This window comes from Elgaria multicarinata, chromosome 9, assembly GCF_023053635.1.
Source record: "Elgaria multicarinata webbii isolate HBS135686 ecotype San Diego chromosome 9, rElgMul1.1.pri, whole genome shotgun sequence".
NCBI lineage: Eukaryota > Metazoa > Chordata > Lepidosauria > Squamata > Anguidae > Elgaria > Elgaria multicarinata.
The window spans coordinates 89,128,200-89,147,079 of NC_086179.1; the positions used below are offsets into that span (position 1 = coordinate 89,128,200).

At 42.6% G+C, this 18,880-nt stretch overlaps 1 protein-coding gene across 1 annotated transcript in view; it reads left to right on the forward strand.

Moving 5' to 3' along the window:
* SEMA3D (semaphorin 3D) overlaps nt 1–18,880 on the forward strand; it is a 221,924-nt gene that overhangs the window by 130,893 nt on the left and 72,151 nt on the right. The window contains exon 8 of the mRNA XM_063134307.1: nt 5,474–5,616. Coding sequence (XP_062990377.1) covers nt 5,474–5,616 — 143 coding nt within the window. The remainder of the gene's footprint in view (nt 1–5,473; nt 5,617–18,880) is intronic.

The following is an 18,880-nucleotide window of genomic DNA, read 5'->3' on the forward strand; positions in this document are numbered from 1 at the left end:
TATTATTATTAATAATAATAATAATCATTCTTATACCCCGCTCTTCAGCCAAAAAAGGCTCTCGGAGCGGCTTACAATTAGTTAGCAAAAAAGACAGTCCCTACCCTCAGGCTTACAGTCTAATAAAGACATGACACACAAGGAAAAGGAGTTCAGGAGGGAATAGGGAAAAGAGAAAGAGAGAGAGAGAGAGAGAGAGAGATTAAGTGGACCGGCAGCAGGGCTGATGGGATTGTCCTGCTCCCGAAGGAGGGGAGTACAACTGGAGCATGCCCTGATGTTTCCTCGGCCTCCTCCTTGTCCCCTTGCTCTTTCTTCTCCCTCACAGGGCCAAGATGACAGTTTGCCCTGTGGGGATGAGGGAAGAGTCCAACAGGAGCAGGTCGTGATGTTTCCTCCGCCTGCTCCTTGTCCCCTAAATGAATGCTTTCCCATTCACTGCTATGTCAACTATATATTAGTGTGCTGTGCCGAACCCTACTCCCTATTTTGGGGGATTTTTTCTCTCCCCGTGAAAGAGGTATTGTATTTTTTTTTCTGCCTCTTATACAGGGACAGGGATCATTTCTAAGAATTTTCTCCTTGGGGAGGGGGACAGCATTTCCACATAGCTGGTTGTTTAGGTGTCTTCTTTCGATTTTTTTTTAAAACAACAACAGCAAATGGAACTTGGAGGACTCCAGCAGTTCTTTATGAATGCATGTTCGGGGCCATGTGAGCCTGCCCACTCCAATAGGCATTCTTAAAAATCACTCGGGAGGTATTCTTAAAAAAAAAAAATAGAAAGAAGAGCCCTCAAAACTTCCTACCCTTAAAAAGGTATTTGGGAACCCTGTCCCCCTCCTTAAGGAGAAAATCCTCCGAAATTCTCACAACTCCCACCCTCTTTCGCCAGAGTTTTAATTTTTTCCACACCCTCCACGAAATGCCAGAAATGGAATAATCAAATTCTTTATCATGGCACTAGTGTACGTTCCATGTACAGCTATCCCTGAGATGGCAGGCATCAAGTTACTACTGAGATAAGTAAGAACTGGATGCACACTGGTTCTCCTGGCAACATAAGAAGCCACCAGAACAGTGTATGGCTCTGGTGAAACGTATTGTATTTAGAAAATCCTCACTGGCCCCATGGCCAAGTTCTCTTATTGATATCTAACCTAAGGACTGACTTCCATGTTACTTTCGTCATGGTTTTGTAGAGGCAGGAGGCGCCACTTTCAGATCTGAATCCTAGGAAAATGCCACGTATTGCGCAAAGTAGTACTACAGAGATCTCATATACAGTCAGAGCTGCAGGTTTTGCAAATAGATCTGATTTCAGGTGCAGTCATACATTATGGTGTACAGAGATGTGCGAGTGAGCCCAATTTGCACCCACACCCAGAAAAATGAGATGAGGCACATTTCTTTGGGTAAAAAAATGAGAAGGGATGCATTTCTTTGACCCCAGCTTTTTCGGCTTTTAAGAATAATAGAGATCATCTGCAAGGTTTCTTCCAACTGTACAGAATATTATAATATTGGAGGGCTTGCTTTGTGACTATTTCTGCCTTATGTTAGGGCACTTGGTGCCCTCCTGGTGGGTTGGACTACAACTCCCATAATTCCCAGTCAGCATGGGAATTATGGGACAAGTATTACCCAGAGGACCTTCTCTTCTGCTGCTCTCAGACTGTGGAATGGCCTGCTGAAGGAGACTCATCAACTTAACAGTCTTGTTGCATTTGAGAAAGCTATATAGACTGATCTATTCCAGCAGGCCTATCCCGTGGAATTTTAGGATATTTTTAGGATGTTTTAATAACATATACTATGTTTTTAATTCAGTTTTATGTATTTTATACTTATTGTTGTTTCCCGCCTTGATCCAAATGGAGAGGCAGGTAAGAAATTAATAATAATAATAATAATAATAATAATAATAATAATAATAATGATGATGATGATAATAATAATAATAATAATAATAAGAAGAAGAAGAAGAAGAAGAAGAAGAAGAAGAAGAAGAAGAAGAAGAAGAAGAAGAAGAAGAAGAAGTAATGGCCATGCATTACCTGCCTTAACTTCATCTTGCCTTACATTGACAGGAGTTGAGGGAGGCTTTCCTGAACCAATGCTCCCTTGAGCCAGGTTATCCCGAAGGGGCTATTCCCTCATCCCAAAGCTCTGTGATGTAGGCCCAAGGAATCCCCCTTCACCCTCTTAGTTCTTCTGAGTGGTCATCCATGTTCTTATGTTCTTACCTGTTGCTTTCCCACACAGCCGTGTTATGGTGACCAGCACTAATTACCACATACCACCTGAAGTAAACAGTGTAAAGTAACTGAAAATACATGTGTCGCATGGACAATCTGGTTGACAGCCATCCATCTCATCACTGGCTACTCCTAGACTGCAACTTGAGGGTGAACAGTTGGAAATCCAGAACACAGATGAAGAGGCTGGCTGGGGGCAGCATAGTCTTAAATAGCCTGCAGGATGTTTGGGTCTAATCCACTCAGTGGTTGTCCCCATGCTGTCCTTACATACACTGTTGTCCTCTGGGGCTGGGCACAACTCTGGCCCTTGGCCAAACCTGCCTGATCAGGAAAAGGCAGGCAGTTATCTTCAAATCCTGAGTGGAAAAGTAAGGATCCATAGTAATCCATAGTTTAATGGTTATTTTATTATTGATTGATTGATTGATTGATTGATTGATTTTATTACATTTATATACTGCCCCACAGCCGAAGCTCTCTGGGCGGTTTACAACAATTAAAAATGGTAAACATTAAAAGTATACAAAATTTAAAAACCATCAAAAACATAAAAAACAGTATAAAAACAACAGTTCCACTTTTTTAGTTCCACTGCCATTTATAATAATCCTGAACTCACTTTTGATTCTAACCAATTTGCTTTCTGCCAAAAAAAAAAAAAAAAAGAAGACATGTCCAGCAACTGGATGTGTGAATTCTTGTGCAAGCCAGCTGGGTGTTTAATAATATGGACATACTGCATTTGATCAGGCATTTTGGATGGGCAACTCATTCATGCCTGCACTTTCTTAGAAAATTATTTCCAAGATGTTGCATTATATACAGTAGTTCTGTAGGTATCTGAGACTGTGGTGTCGAAAAGCAGAAGATTCCAGGGAGATAAAGAAACAGGTTAATTTCACAGAAGACATAACAGCTAGTCATCCAAATAACCTTATTTTGGGGGTATTATTGAAATTAATATATTAAATCTTTTAACAAGTTATTTGTAATTAAGAATCAGTTCTATATATTTCCCTGAAGCATTGGACTTGAAATCCCACCCCCATAGATCGGACAACTCTTTCTTGGAGCACACAAGTACACTTTATGCCTGTGAGAAGCAGTTTAAAAGTCGCTAAGGAATCATTAAAAGTGTTTCTTAAATAGAAGTACTACTTTTTCTTTCCTATTAAAAATGCTTTTAAAAAACTAATGAACCCTCTTTAAAATTGCGATATCGGCACAGACATAGACAGACACGTCCCATAAGCAATACCCAAAACCACACAAGCCGAAATAAAGGCAATTTTATATGCAAACCTTCAACTTAAATGGTTTAAATGTGTTTCTTTTGGCCATTAATTGTCCCTTACATTGAGAGCATAACATCCCATAATTCAAGGTTACCGTGCGGTTGTGACGGATGAGTTGCAAAGCAAAGATCTTCTAACCATAAGAACATGGGGGCTTCCAAGCAATGCACAGAAGGGCCATTGTGCATCTAGTAGTCCTCAGGAAGACAATACTCTGTGTTTCTCATTGTTCTTCCCTGGTAATGCTCACACCTTTGTATCTACTGAAGCTCAGTGTATCATATATCCTCTTTAACGCAAGTGTGCGAAATAGAACTCAGAGGCATCACGTGTTCTAAAAATTGAACACTGCTCTTGCATAAACTAGGTGAGGATGGTTCAGATTATTTCGGGTCCTGTCAGTTCCATATACGTTCATTCATAACTCTGTTCTTTCCTGTTTCCACATTCACCTGCATGTTTGTTTGTTTAAAAAGAATGCATGTTAATGGATACACAATTTTCTGTGCATTTTATTGTAAAATTCTCATTTTCATGCCCATTACTTGTGCAATTCAAGTAAATCGGGAGATCTGTGAAATCAGGACAAGTCGCCCATAAATTCAGGAGGTGCAAGTCAGATTGGTTTGCCGATAGAATAAAATCCTAGAGTATCCCAAGCATAAACTTGACTGGGAGGAAATGGAAGTGGCGGCAGGTGAGAAAGAGGTTCCACCCCTGATGTCTGTGCCCACCTGCATGGGGAATCAGGAGGTGATTGTCGGCGTGGGCTTTTTGCAAAGGTGTCGGAGACACTTTCTGAAGAAGGTTTAGCTACTCATGCATAAAAGAAAAGGGATAACTCTAGAAAGGAACTGGAAACAGAAGCCAGGCACAGCTTGGGAGCTGCTAACAGAAGGTGAAAGGAAAAAGAGGCCACCTGCATCTGTGCCCTGAAATGAAGGTGTCACACGTTATGAATATAATGTTTATTGTTGATAAGAATTCATTAGGGCCTTTTCAGACAACATGCTAAACCATGGTTAGGCTGCTAAACCTTTTGCAGCAAATGATTAGTGAGTGTGGGCTCATTTACACCAAGTAAGATATTCCACTATGAAAGTGGTATATAAAAGGCAGGAGCCACACTACTGCTTTTTAGCAGTATTGAAGTGCACTGACAACTGTTTGGGGCCCATTGACACATACCATCTACCACTTTCATACCGTTTTCATACTGCTATATCCTGCTTGGTGTGGCTCCTGCCTTTTATATACCACATTCATATCGGAATATCCTGCTTGGTGTAGATGAGCCCTGTGTTTAAACTGTGGTTCTGTAGCTACCATGGTTAGGAATGTTTCACACAACACTCTAAGCTTAACCACCATTTTATCTGTACAGGGCCAGTGTTATTCCGAATTATCTGTGTATGCTGACTGTAAGTGATCAGTAACATATGTGATTATTTCTCTGTGTTGTGAGATAACTATGAGTAACAGAATGTATTCTTAGAATTGAAAAAGGAGTTGTCACCACTGGAAGCATCACATAGCTTAGCAGAGATACCTTCATCTGGGTGTTACTGATGTCAGTTGCACACCGTAGTTACATTGAGAGAAATAAGAATAGTGGTATGACTACCTCTGATGAGATCACCCACAAAAGCGTTATAAAAGCAAGAGTTAGATATGATTGTCCAGAGAGGTCCTGGTAGAACGAGACGTCTTACACACTGTATTAGGATCTGAAATGTAGACATAATGCTCAACAATGATTTACTTAAGGGGGGGGTGAAGTAAGTGAGAATCCCATAGCCTGTTCCCACTGCTTAGTTAAGACTGAGGAAGCATTACGTCTACACTGGTCCCAATGTCTTGTCTCGCCTCACACGTTGAGTGCTGTTACAATTTCCAGTGTTTTGTGGTGTCTTCTAGGAGCAAAGTTTATCGGCATCTTCCCTATTCCGGATACATATAATCCAGACGACGACAAAATCTACTTCTTTTTCCGAGAAGTGTCTCAAGATAGCAGCACCTCTGACAAAGCGATCCTTTCCCGAGTTGGTCGAGTCTGTAAGGTGAGCAATGTGGATTTCTGGAACATGAACTCTATCACTTTGTTTCCTCAGTAAATATTAATTGCCCCAGGGAGGAAATAACTTCCCCCAAAGTACTGTCTAGGCTACATATAATAATACGGATTACTAATGAAGTCTAGAATTCTCTCAACTTGTCCTGCGCTGTTGGTTTGATAAGCCTGCTGGTATTTTGGAATTCTAATATTTTCACAGTTGATAATGAAGTTAAATAGTAGCCAGTTTAATTACCAGTCACTGAGTAGTGAGAGTCTCATTCTACATTCACAAATCACCACTAACCCAAACAAACTAATCTGCTCTTGTTTTTCTAGTCCCCTGGTATGCATTCACACTGTTGCTGTTTTTCCCCATAGCAATTGGTCTGTATTCTTTCACCCATTCAACAGCTCCCACTCCCATCTTTTATTTCCCAGAATTCCAAGGATCATGGGCTGCCCATACGTTTTTCCTTGCCTGCAACAACCTGTTCGGCTGGTCTGTGATTCTCTTATACATTCTGATGACATCCATGCTATTTATTATGGCTGGGATCCCAACAACTGCATTTTTCATTCCACGCACCCCAAGGAGGCTTTTAGTTTGTGTTTCTCAAACAGCAGCTGACCTAACCCGCGTGAGAAGTCGTTTCTGAAACTTGAGGGGTCCCTACCATGGCTACCTCTCTGGAATTTTTCTGAACGATGTTATATCTCATTGATCTTCTCAACGCCTAGGGTACAGAGTGCATCTGCAATACCTGCGCTATATCTGCTCCTGGGTTCAGAGCAAGGCCTGCCTGTATTGAAACTCTCTCGCCGAACAGATTTGATAATCATTTGCAGTTGTGTGGGTGGGTGGGAAGCAGTTCACTGGTCTGAGAATGAGCAGAACCTAAGCCTTGAAAGTTCAGGGGAAATGGTTAAATGATTTAACTGATTTGCCATCAGGACTCAAGGGTTGCTGCCTCTTTAGGTAAAACATCTGTCAACTTATTCATCTTACTCAGCAATTTGAGGCTTCAAATGTCTAGTTATTTTTCTTTGGGTTTCCTTCACTTCAAGTTTCTATTTTTCTGAATTTTTTAATTTAATGTTTCAATGTAGGTTTCTTTCTTTAAACTCTCCCCACCACCCAAACCCCTCATTTGGGCTTACGTCATTTGTCATTCTGCGTATCATCAAGGGGATAGAATTATAAATTGAGAGGAAGTTCTTTCAACATTCACAATCAGGCTGAAATGCATAATTTGTCATGACAAATGGCATTTCTGATATTTTGCTCTCTTTTTTTAAAAAAAGAAGAAGTTATCAGCAGCTTATCTGCAGTAGCGAGCATTTCTTATTCTGCTTGGGGAAAACGAGAATGTTCCCACTAATATCAAATGAAATACAGCTATTGCCTTTGTTTTTGCTTTGCATCCCCCACCCGCATGCCCATGAAGGATTCAACATGCAAAATAGAAGCCAAAAGAAGTTTCTACACAAAAGGACCCAGAGTTAAGTAGCAAATGTGCACATGGTGCCATAAGTTATGACTAGTGTGGGCACATTTAAATAGGGATGACCCAATCGTTCTATTTCTAGCGCCTATATGATAACACTTAAGCCTATTCTGCCCTGTTTCCCCACTCATTTGTGATTTCAAAAACATCTGCATGAAAAATATCATTTAAATAAGCATTTTTGAACATATATGACCTCAAAATAGCATTTTAAGCATATTCTCTCTTCAAAACATAGCATTTTAAAATGTATTTTGATTAGAGATGGACAAATCTGTCTGTTTCGCTTTTTGAAACATTCCTTCTTTTTTTAATCTCACATTCTTTCCATTTTGTTTATGAAGAACTTTGGGGATTTTGTTAAGTTCTGATCACACAATGAACTGAACTGAAATTCTTACCCATTTACACTGGCCTGATTCAATAGATACAACTATTCTTATCATGGAGAGAGAACCTGGTGTACCTGCCTGCCAGGTAACTATTAAAGATGGGGAACACATCAGAAAAAAAGAGGTGGCGAGCCCAATTCAGCACCACAGGTGTTTCAACTCTCTGCCTGAATGGATGAATCTGTCTGCTTCGCTTTCTCCCACGTTTGAATTTTTTAAAATCTCAAGTAGGGCTGTGCATCCACCACCACCCCGATCCACTTTGGAGGTCGTCTTGGAGCTCCCAAAGCAGCCCCGGTTCAGCTCGGGGGTGCTTCAGTGGTTGCCCGACCTGCTTCGGTGCCGAAGCCGAGGTGGGATTTGGGCCCTCTGGGACGACTCAGACTTTTCCTCACTTACCTGCTGCTGCTATCTGCTGTCCACTGCTGCTGCCTCCGTCCTTGCGTCTGGTGGCTTCCGTTGCCGCTGACGCATATGACCAGAAGTAGGCCGTATGGCCTACTTCCGGTCATATGCGTCGGCGGCAGTGGAATGCGCCAGACGCAAGGACAGAGGTGGCGGACGGAGGCAGGCAGCGGCGGAGGCAGCAGGTAAGGGACCGCCGAGGGCTGCTCTGAAGCACCCCGAAGCTTTGGAGCCAATTGGCTTTGGTTTCGGGGTGCCTCAGGCTTCGCCCGAACAGCCTCGGAACTGAGCCAAGGTTGGCCAAATCAGCCTGCCTTGGCTCGGATTTGGCCCAAGGCACTGCATAGCCCAAATCTCAATTTCTTTGTGTTATGTTTAAGGAGAAATTTGCGAAGTTTTGTAAGTTCTTATACAAAAAACAACACAAACAGCATTCTCATAGAATCATAGAATAGCAGAGTTGGAAGGGGCCTACAAGGCCATCGAGTCCAACCCCCTGCTCAATGCAGGAATCCACCCTAAAGCATCCTTGACTGATGCTTGTCCAGCTGCCTCTTGAATGCCTCTAGTGTAGGAGAGCCCACAACCTCCCTAGGTATCTGATTCCATTGTGGTACTACTGTAACAGTCAGGAAGTTTTTCCTGATGTCCAGCTGGAATCTGGCTTCCTTTAACTTGAGCCCGTTATTCCATGTCCTGCACTCTGGGAGGATCGAGAAGAGATCCTGGCCCTCCTCTGTGTGACAACCTTTTAAGTATTTGAAGAGTGCTATCATGTCTCCCCTCCATCTTCTCTTCTCCAGGCTAAACATGCCCATTTGTTTCAGACTCTCTTCATAGGGCTTTGTTTCCAGACCCCTGATCATCCTGGTTGTCCTCCTCTGAACACGCTCCAGCTTGTCTGCGTCCTTCTTGAATTGTGGAGCCCAGAACTGGACGCAATACTCTAGATGAGGCCTAACCAGGACCGAACAGAGAGGAACCAGTACCTCACGTGATTTGGAAGCTATATTTCTATTAATGCAGCCCAAAATAGCATTTGCCTTTCTTGCAGCCATATCGCACTGTTGGCTCATATTCAGCTTGCTATCTACAACAATTCCAAAATCCTTCTCGTTTGTAGTATTGCTGAGCTATTACCATCACCCATTGGTAATGTTGTTATGGGTTTTTTTGAGCTGAGAGCTCCATTGGAACACTGGGGAAGTGTGAAAGGCAGCAGATAACTAATTTCTGATCCACACATGAGTCCCAGAGGTATGGTTTGGATCAGATCAAATTCCTCAAATCTTCCTCCATTAAAAGGGCAATGTTTGCACATATTAAATACAGAATTGAGGACCCAGTCCTTCCCTGTTTATACCTTTATGTGCCATTCAAAACTAATAGCCATGTGTGTATTTTGCCATTTTTCTAACTCTTATTTACCATTTTTAGTATACAGTAGGGATGTACAGATTTTGAACCATCAGGTCCATTTGTGTTTTGTAGTTTGTCAGGTGCTTTTCAGTCTGTTATCTGTTCATTGGCAGAATCAATTCCCTCCCCCCAATTCCCAAAATCTGCACAAATTCATGCTCTACCTGTGGGGGGAAATGCATACTTTTGGCCAATGTTTCTTAAATTTTTCTGTGACTAAATTTGCGTAAAATATCTGGGAAGCAAAGCAACCGGTCCACAAGTCCATGGCATCTGTGTGACCTGGAAAAAGCTGGTGCGCTATGGAATCTGCAGGTCGGAGTCTTAGAAAAGTGAACCCGTTTCTCTGAAATCCCATTAACCAGGTTCAAAAAGTAAATGTGCATTATGTGGGTCATGCTTCCCTAGAGTTGGAAACCACCGTATAATGTGCAGATCAATTACTTTGAGACAGAGAATGGGAGCTGGCTGCCTTGGGCCAAATCCAGCCCCATGGGCTTGCAGCCTGACCTTCAGCATGGCTCCTCATTGGACTAACTCAACCTTCATCCATGGACTTCAGTCTCCATGAACTTCCGTCTAGCTGAGACACTTCCATCCCAGTGTGAAAAATAGAAGTAACCACCCCCAAATATTGATTCAATTGGAGGGGGATGTTCTTGCCCCACCCCTCCTGAACAATGATGGGCCAAGCTCTATCTTCTCAGTCCTATGTATTAGCCAAGGCACAAGCAAAGGGGAAGGAGCAGGTGGAAGTCCATATCAAGCCCGTTTGTAGAGCTGACATGGCTGACTATTTCAGCTCTTGCACCATTCAAATTGTGGTGGATCCTGCTTAAAGTGTGTGGCCAAGCAAAGCTTTATTAAATCCCCAATAGAGCGGCTCTATCATGTTGCTTTTTCTCTGCAGAAATGGCTGTCTTATCAAAGGAGTTGGACATGCAACATGAGAGCCTAGCACTCGTGGCATGTCCTAAGAGATCCTGGTACCGTTAACAATATCTTGATACCCTTGTGTGTCTAACCACTTTCCAGTGCCATTGGCTTGCGTGCTGTTCTACACAAAACATCATTTCCAAATGCTGGATTTATATTGCTATTGCTATTATTTGACTCCTTTTAACATGCTTGGTGATCGACCATATTTCTTCTAAGACACACTTTCCCCCCCATATAAACATCTCTAAAAACGGGGTGCGTCTTAGAATCGCGGGTGCGTTTATTATTTCTTAGAATCAAAGCTTTTGTTCTGTTGGTGGTACTGAAATTAGTGTGTGTCTTAAAATCGATGGCGTCTTAGAATCAAAGAAATACGGTATTCCTGGAACTTCGCTATCCTGTATTCAAGCCAAATGAGTGCATGGTGTCTCAGCAAGACTTTAATACTACTTCTTTATTTAAATAATAATAATAATAATAATAATAATAATAATAATAATAATAATAATTCAGACCTACCCATTTTTCTTAAATATAGCTGACCCCCAGATGTGCACTTCACGAACCATGAACTTACTTTGCAGCACATCTGCATTCATAACTGTCATGGACTGGATAATTAAATCACACATGTGAGAACACTTAGTTTTGTCCTTCTTAGATTATTATACCGATAACTTCTAACTTGTAGTCTGTTGTTTTAGATTTGTCTTGGCTTGTGTTGTAAACATTGGCCAGTGTGTTAGTCATGGTTCCTCTGCAAAATTTTATTTGGATGGAATGGGGTAGCATTAAGTTAGATTTCAAAGTGACAGCACTGAGACCTCTGGGTGGATAATAATCAAAGGAACAGAAAAAAAATCATCTAAAATATTTTATATGGCTATTGTATTATTTTAAAAGATCATAATGCAGCATCTATACACAAATAGATAGGTGGATAAGGCAGGGGCAGAAAATAATGCAATGAAAAGCAAGACCCCCCCCCCCCCCAGTTTTTAATCCCATATCCTGATCTACCAGGCTCCACGCAGGGCTGGTGCCAGACTATTTTGTGCCCTAGGCAAGGTGAACTACTTTCACCTCCCCCCCACCACAAAAATGCCAACTTTGATTTTTAAGAACACATGTTTCCTGGAAAAAATAAGAAGCACAAAGCTTGAAACTTTGTGCTTCTTATTTTTAAAGTGCAAGAAATACGTCATGCCAATTATAGCAAACAAATTGGAAAGGAACGTCTGTGGGTCTAAAATGCATTATTTAATAAGAATATCACCTCCAAATCATCCCCCCCAACTCACACACGTGCGCACGCACACACACACTCACCATCACTCACTCCAAACACACACGCATGAAGACATGCATTCACTCAAAGGCCCCATGCACCCCTTTCACCCATACATTCTCTCTCTCTCTCTTCCGGGCGCGTTCTGGAAGTCCGAACGTGGAGCCGCCCATCCCCACCCCAGCGTTCCTGGCTTTGCTTCGGCTGGGTGGGCGCAGGGCGCCATCTTGCCCACCCAGGCCCAGCTGAATCCTCAGGCAGGGCCGGCTCACAGCCAATGCTCGTGAGTGCTGCGCTGTGCCCAGCGTCCCTCTTAGCTTGGCGCTCTAGGCAGCCACCTGAGCGGCCTCTATGGTAGCACCGGCCCTGGCTCCACCCTAATGTGCTAAAATCTCACTAGGTTCTGATCACTGCTCAGTGTTCTTTTTTAAAAAAGTCGCAACATTTAAGGCACTAGCAGTGATTGATTTGTGTCATTTTGCCCCCTACCCCACCTCACTAATTTAAAGAGTGATCTTTAGCGGGAAAGAGAAATAGAATTCTAGAAATCTTAATTCCCTAACACATCTGTCCATTCATGCCAGCAGCATAGCCATTCTGTTTCCTGGAGATCTTGCCCAGACATGTAACTGAGTACACAGACAGGAACATAATTTTCAATTATTTTTGTTCTCTGCTCGCTGATCCAGAACCAGTTCTGTGAAGAATGTCCCGTGCTAGATAACATTTGCCAAATATGTTTGCCAAATAAGCACCTTTTTTTCCCCCTCACATGGACTTTCCCACAGGCATTTACAGGCAGCGTCTCGTGCATTTTCAGACTGGTGGATTAATGTTTTATATCATTTGAAGACATCAAGAGATGGCATTTTAAAAAGCAGATGGTCACTGGAGTGATCTCATTTCCATGTCTGCTATCCTATAAACAGCCAAAGCAGGAAACATTCTGCACAGATTTGCCAGATGTTTGAGTTTGAGTTGGAAGGCGTGTGCTGTTTTTCCCATCATGGGTGTCTATTGGGCAGACTCAACAGTCAGGGTTTGGGTCTAGCAATATCTAGTGAATCTTGATGTATACATTTTCAATTATCCTTATTTATTTATTTATTTATTTATAACATTTCTATACCGCCCAATAGCCGGAGCTCTCTGGGCGGTTCACAAAAATTAAAAACATTCAAAGTATAAAACAACAGTATAAAACCATAATATAAAATACAATATAAAAGCTCAACCAGATAAAAACAGCAGCAATGCCAAATTACAAATTTAAAACACCAAGTTAAAATTTACCCTTGCTCCATGCATACCCATTTCTGGATTTTTATTGCTATATAACAAGGGGAGGTAGTGGAGTAGAAAAGGATGTTCTTTCCCCATTCCTTCATTCCCAAACATCCCTGTATCTTTCAGGGATGGGAGTTTTTTTTTAACCTCATAACATATTTCCCTCCTCACCTTCCTTGATCCCTTCTACAAGATAATAAAGTATTTCAGGACTGGACAGATTTAGTTTTTCCTCACATTTTTATTTATTATGTTTTTAATCCATCCAATAACAAATGCTCTCTGGACAAATTGCAAACTATTACAAATAATAGAATAGAATAGAAGTGATAAACAGCAAAGGAATATATTCTGCCATAAAATCTAAAACAAAAATGCTCAGGGTCTGGGAGAAAGCCATCCATTGAACTTCCTTAGGCAAGAGCACTGAGTTATGATTAACTACAAAATGAATGTTTTTTTGAAATAGCTGCTCAATTGAATTTCCTCACTGAGAACCTGAAACTGAATATTACCAGTGTCATAGTTTTAGTTTGAACACCCAGTCTACAAACTCACCAGAGTGTATTCGAGTCCAAAGGTGTATAATGGTCTGTTTCTATTTCAGATGGCCATTGGGGGAATCAGATTTTTCAATACTCTTTTTATGTATGAGAATTTTGTTTTTGGTCACAAAGCATGTGAATGTGCCCTGTTTGAAGCCCCAAATGCAGTTGTGATTGCGAGTATGCGTCCGCTGAAATCTTTTCGCAAAATGCTGAACATTTCTCATGCTTGATTTGCATAACTTCCCCAGTTGAATTTGCACAAGTTTCCCCTTTAGACTGGAACAGCCCTGCTTTAATCTATGGAAAACAGTTGTGCAACTTAGGGAACCTGCACAAATTTCACATTCCAGAGCTGCTTGATTTGCACAATTTTCCTGAGTGAGTAGCAATTGCAAAAATGGACAGGAATCAACTTTGCGTCTGCAAAGAGCCATCCAGCAGAGCTGTTTCGGGTGGTCAGGGGCCTTCTACACTCTGCCCCCCAAAAAGTGATTTCAGACCTTTCAACAGCCTGTTGTGACCAATTTGCCCAGCACTTTGCAGACAAAATCGCTCGGATCCGCTCTGACTTGGATGCTATTGTTGATGCAGATCCAGTGGATGTAACTTTGGCACCTGCTTGTCCAGTATTATTGGATACCTTTCAATTTGCACAGACTGATGATGTGGACAGGGTCCTTGGATTGGTGAGAGCCACCACGTGTATACTAGATCCTTGCCCTTCCTGGCTTATAAAAGCTGCCAGAGGGGGACTGGCTGAGTGGGTAAGTGGAGTGGTCAATTCCTCCCTTCGCCAAGGAAGGGTCCCAGCCTGTTTGAAGGAGGCAGTGGTAAGACCCACACTGAAAAAGCCCTCCTTGGCCCCCACTGTATTGGATAACTACCGGCCAGTCTCCAACATCCCATTTTTGGGCAAGGTATTGGAGCGTGTGGTGGCCTCCCAACTCCAGGGATTCCTGGATGAGACGGATTATCTAGATCCATTTCAATCTGGCTTCAGGCCCAGTTATGGGACAGAAACAGCTTTGGTCGCCTTGGTGGATGATCTTCGCCGGGAACTGGACAGGGGGAGTGTGTCCCTGCTGGTTCTGCTGGACCTCTCAGCGGCGTTCGATACCATCAACCATGGTATCCTTCTGGGCCGCCTTGCTGGGATGGGTCTTGGAGGCACTGTTTTACAGTGGCTCCATTCCTTCCTGGATGGACGGACCCAGAAGGTGGTACTGGGGGACTCCTGTTCGACTCCTTGGCTATTGGCCTGTGGAGTTCCTCAGGGCTCTGTTTTGTCCCCCATGCTATTTAACATATACATGAAACCGTTGGGAGAGGTTATCCGGAGTTGTGGGGTGCGGTGCCACCAGTACGCTGATGACACCCGACTCTACTACTCCTTTCCACCCAATTCCAAGGAAGCAGTTTCTGTGCTAAACCGCTGTTTGTTGGCAGTAATGGATTGGATGAGGGCGAACAAATTGAAGCTTAATCCAGATAAGACAGAGGTGCTCCTGGTCAGTCGAAAGGCAGATCAGGGAATAGGGATTCAGCTTGTGTTGGATGGGGCTACACTCCCCCTGAAGACGCAGGTACGCAGCTTGGGTGTGCTTCTGGATTCAGCCCTGAGCCTGGATGATACCCAGGTTTCGGCGGTGGCCAGGAGTGCATTTACATAGTTAAAGCTAGTGCGCCAGCTGCGCCCGTTCCTAGAGATGTCGGACCTGGCCACGGTGACACATGCCTTAGTTACATCCCGATTGGATTACTGTAACGCGCTCTACGTGGGGCTGCCTTTGAAGAGTGTTCGGAAACTCCAGCTGGTTCAAAGAGCTGCAGCCAGATTGTTGACCGGGGCTGGTTACAGGGAGCGTACAAGTCTCCTGTTAAAAGAGCTCCACTGGCTTCCAGTCTGTTTCCGGGCACAATTCAAAGTGCTGGTTATGACCTATAAAGCTCTATATGGTTCGGGTCCAGGTTATTTGAAAGAACGTATTCTCCCTTATGAGCCTGCCCGTGCTTTGAGATCTTCTGGAGAGGCCCTTCTTTTAGTCCCACCTTCTTCACAGGCACGCTTGGTGGGAACATGGGAGAGGGCCTTCTCGATGGCTGCTCCGGTGCTCTGGAACTCTCTTCCTGGGGAAGCTAGGCTGGCTCCCTCCTTGATGGGCTTTCGGAAGCAGGCTAAAACTTTTTTGTTCAAGCAGGCCTTTGGAGAATAATCCAGCCCTCCATCTATGTTAATGTTTTATAATTTTGTTGTGTATTTTTTAATTGTTTATGGTTTTGTTTCCCTCCCCCCCATGTATATTTTAAACTTTGTAAGGCCGCCTTGAGGCCCAGCATTGGGCAAAAGGCGGGATACAAATAAATATAATAATAATAATAATAATAATAATAATAATAATAATAATAACTACAAGGTGACCAGAAGACAAAACTTCAGAGAATCCTAGCAATTCTGAATATTGCTCATTTGTAGGGTGACTATATTTGGGAAACCAAAAAAGAGGACACCTAGTGTGTGTGGGGGGAAGCAGCTTTCTGAGTCCTGCAAAAAGTACGTTATTCCCCCGCCACCTTAAAGAACCCGATTGGAGTGGAGGAGGGGAAAGGATTTCATTCTGCACCCCCACCATCCACTCCAATTGGGGCCTTTTCTATAATGTCCACGAATGACCCACTTTCCCCTTTAAGACCTCAATTGGAGCTCGGGATGGGAGAATGATGTGCCTCAAGAAAGCATGTCATTCCCTCCTGCCATGCTAATGGCAGCCTTAAAGGGGAAGGTGTGTCATTCCAGGACATTATTGAAAATTATAGAAAATCCCCCCTGACACTATGGAAAGAACAAAAACCAGGACAAATCCGGGGAAATCCTGACAGTTGGTCACCCTACTCATTTGCCCATCTCTACTTGCATCTAAACAAACAAACAATAACATCCCCTGGCACACCAAGGAGTGAGCAGGGCTAGATGGTTCTTCTTCTAGATATGCTAGGTTTTTTCCCCCCCTCTAGAGTATTTTATTCATGGGAAAGACATGCATAAAGGGTGAGGGGAGGGGAGGGGAGTTAAGCATTTTAATAGCAGAAAAAATAGTTGCATATTATAAAGCTAAATACAGAAAAGCATCTGCGGAATAATGTAAGTTGTTAGAGATGCTTGATTATGGTTAGCGATGATGTCAAAATCTATGATGGCTGGGGTTCACCACCAACAAAGAGTTATGGGGTATTTCAGATAGAGTTTGAATGAGAGCTAGACTTATCAGAGTCTTTAGGGCATCAAAACAGGACTGATAAAGGACTCAGGCCTACCTATGAGTCACTAGGTCCTGATGTGAAAAGGTCAACTAGTATATGTCAAAGGTTATAAACTCCCAAGGAAGTCCAGTCATGAATGATGGGGATAAGGTCCTCTGCCCCCTCCTCATCCTGGATATTTTAGATATCTGATCCCTGCTGTTGAGGCCAAGGACTTATTTGAGGCCTGGAATGCTCCACAGCATACCTAAACCTCCTGGCATCATGGGAATATGGAGAGTGTCATGGTCTGGACAACAGAAATCAGGTCTTCTTGGCCATCACCATACCTTTCTGTTGACTGTGTGTGAGAGAAAATGGTGTCAAATCTCTGCTATTCAGGAACTTGGTCCCAGCCTGGATCTGTTATATTGGTTTATGAGAAGTACATTTCCAAGGGTTGCAAAAGGTCTGACATGAGCAAGGCCTGGCTTGTTACTTATGTCATCAGAATGCCAATAATAATTTATAATCATCAGAGTTCATGTTATGGTTTAAATTAATTAGAAACTAATTATATATTTGCTATTTTTTAAAAAAATTGCAATGTAGGACCAAGCACTGGTCACATCCTTGCTTATGCCATGGTTAGCCCTCATGGAGCGGGAAGGTAGCAGTCACTCTTAATAAAGCACAGACTGACAACTCTGGGTCTGTGCAAATAACCTTTTGAGTAATGCATGGTGCAGAAATCAATGCTTTAAATAATAGCAACCATGCAATATAAATATTTGAATTGCATGGACGAGCTTAAATGTGATGAAAAAGGAGGTACAGTTCATTCTACAGTCACTGTTGTTCATGCTTACTGCAAACGTTTTTATTTTATTGTTGTACCAGGCAAAATCTCACGAACAATTGGAAAAAGATTATATTGAGTAAGGCCATTGCGTTCATAGTCCCCTTTTATACTGGATAAACAGGAGCATGCTGGTGGAAGAGAAGTATTGTCACTACTTTCACAAAGCCTGACTTCATACATCTGCTCAGTGTGTAAAGCCTTCCTTTTTCTAAAAAAAAATTGAGGACATTTCCCATACAGTTGATAATTCAGGCTTCATTCCCCAGCTGCAGTCAACAGAGTTCTGTTCCCTGTATTTTTGTCTCCTTTTCCATGTAATCGGTGCTTTGCGTCAGTCAGCGATCACTCACTCATCACCACACATCCATCATACTCAGTCTCACAGATTCAATGGTTATTTTGTAAAAGGGGAGGCAGCGGGAGAAAATGAATATGAATGAGTTTGGCATGAGAATTCTACAGAAACAGAATTAAAAGCTAATGTCTTTTGCAAAGCTCATTTGCTATTGAATTTTGAAGGTAAGCAGGTGATTTTATATTTGAACAGCTCCTAACAATAAGACCTGCAGTCCCCATAAGATGCCGCTCGCCTTAACAAAACACATTTGGATTTTCAAAATTCTTTGAGATCCTTCACTTGCTTGGAAACCCCCAAATTTGCCCAGAAATTTTGCTTTAGGCAAGTTCAGACGTGGCTTAAGGTGTCTTCTGAACACAGCCTGGCTTTCTGGCTTAACCACTGTGGTTAAAGCCATGTTTTAAGGTGTCTTCTGAATGGGGCCATTGTTGACCTGGCACCTTTGGGTTCAGCCCTAAGACTATGCAATTCCAACCATATTATCTTGTAACAGACACAAGGGCAACCCAAGGCAACTTGTGATGTTGGAGCGTGAAAGTGTAGTCTCAGGAAGTTACAGAATTTCCCCCACTGCATAAATGGTGACCATAATGGCCCTTCTTACGCAAGAGTAAAGCCTCCATTTGCATCTTTAACCTTGCATAAATGGGGCCTTGGTGTGGGCCTACAAATGCACTGGGGAAGCCTGTCAGACTCCTGGAGCCAGTCCGACGCCTATGACACCCTATCTTATCCCAGGCTGCTGGGTATTTCGGGAATGTCGAAAAAGAATCTCTAATGGAGTCTTTACTTCCATAATGAACTCTGGGAACATCAATTCCCATGCCTAGAACTCCCAGAGCTTAGTTGGTCAGGGACTATCTTTCACTCCTGTCTTCATATGCTACCAAAATACTCTCTTACTGTGAGACAATACAGTATTATATCAATAACCACAACACTTTTAACAGCAAATCCTGTGAACAAGACACAATTCATATTAGCTCCTCATTGTGGCAGGGACTTGGTTTTCTTGCCTGAAAGCATTG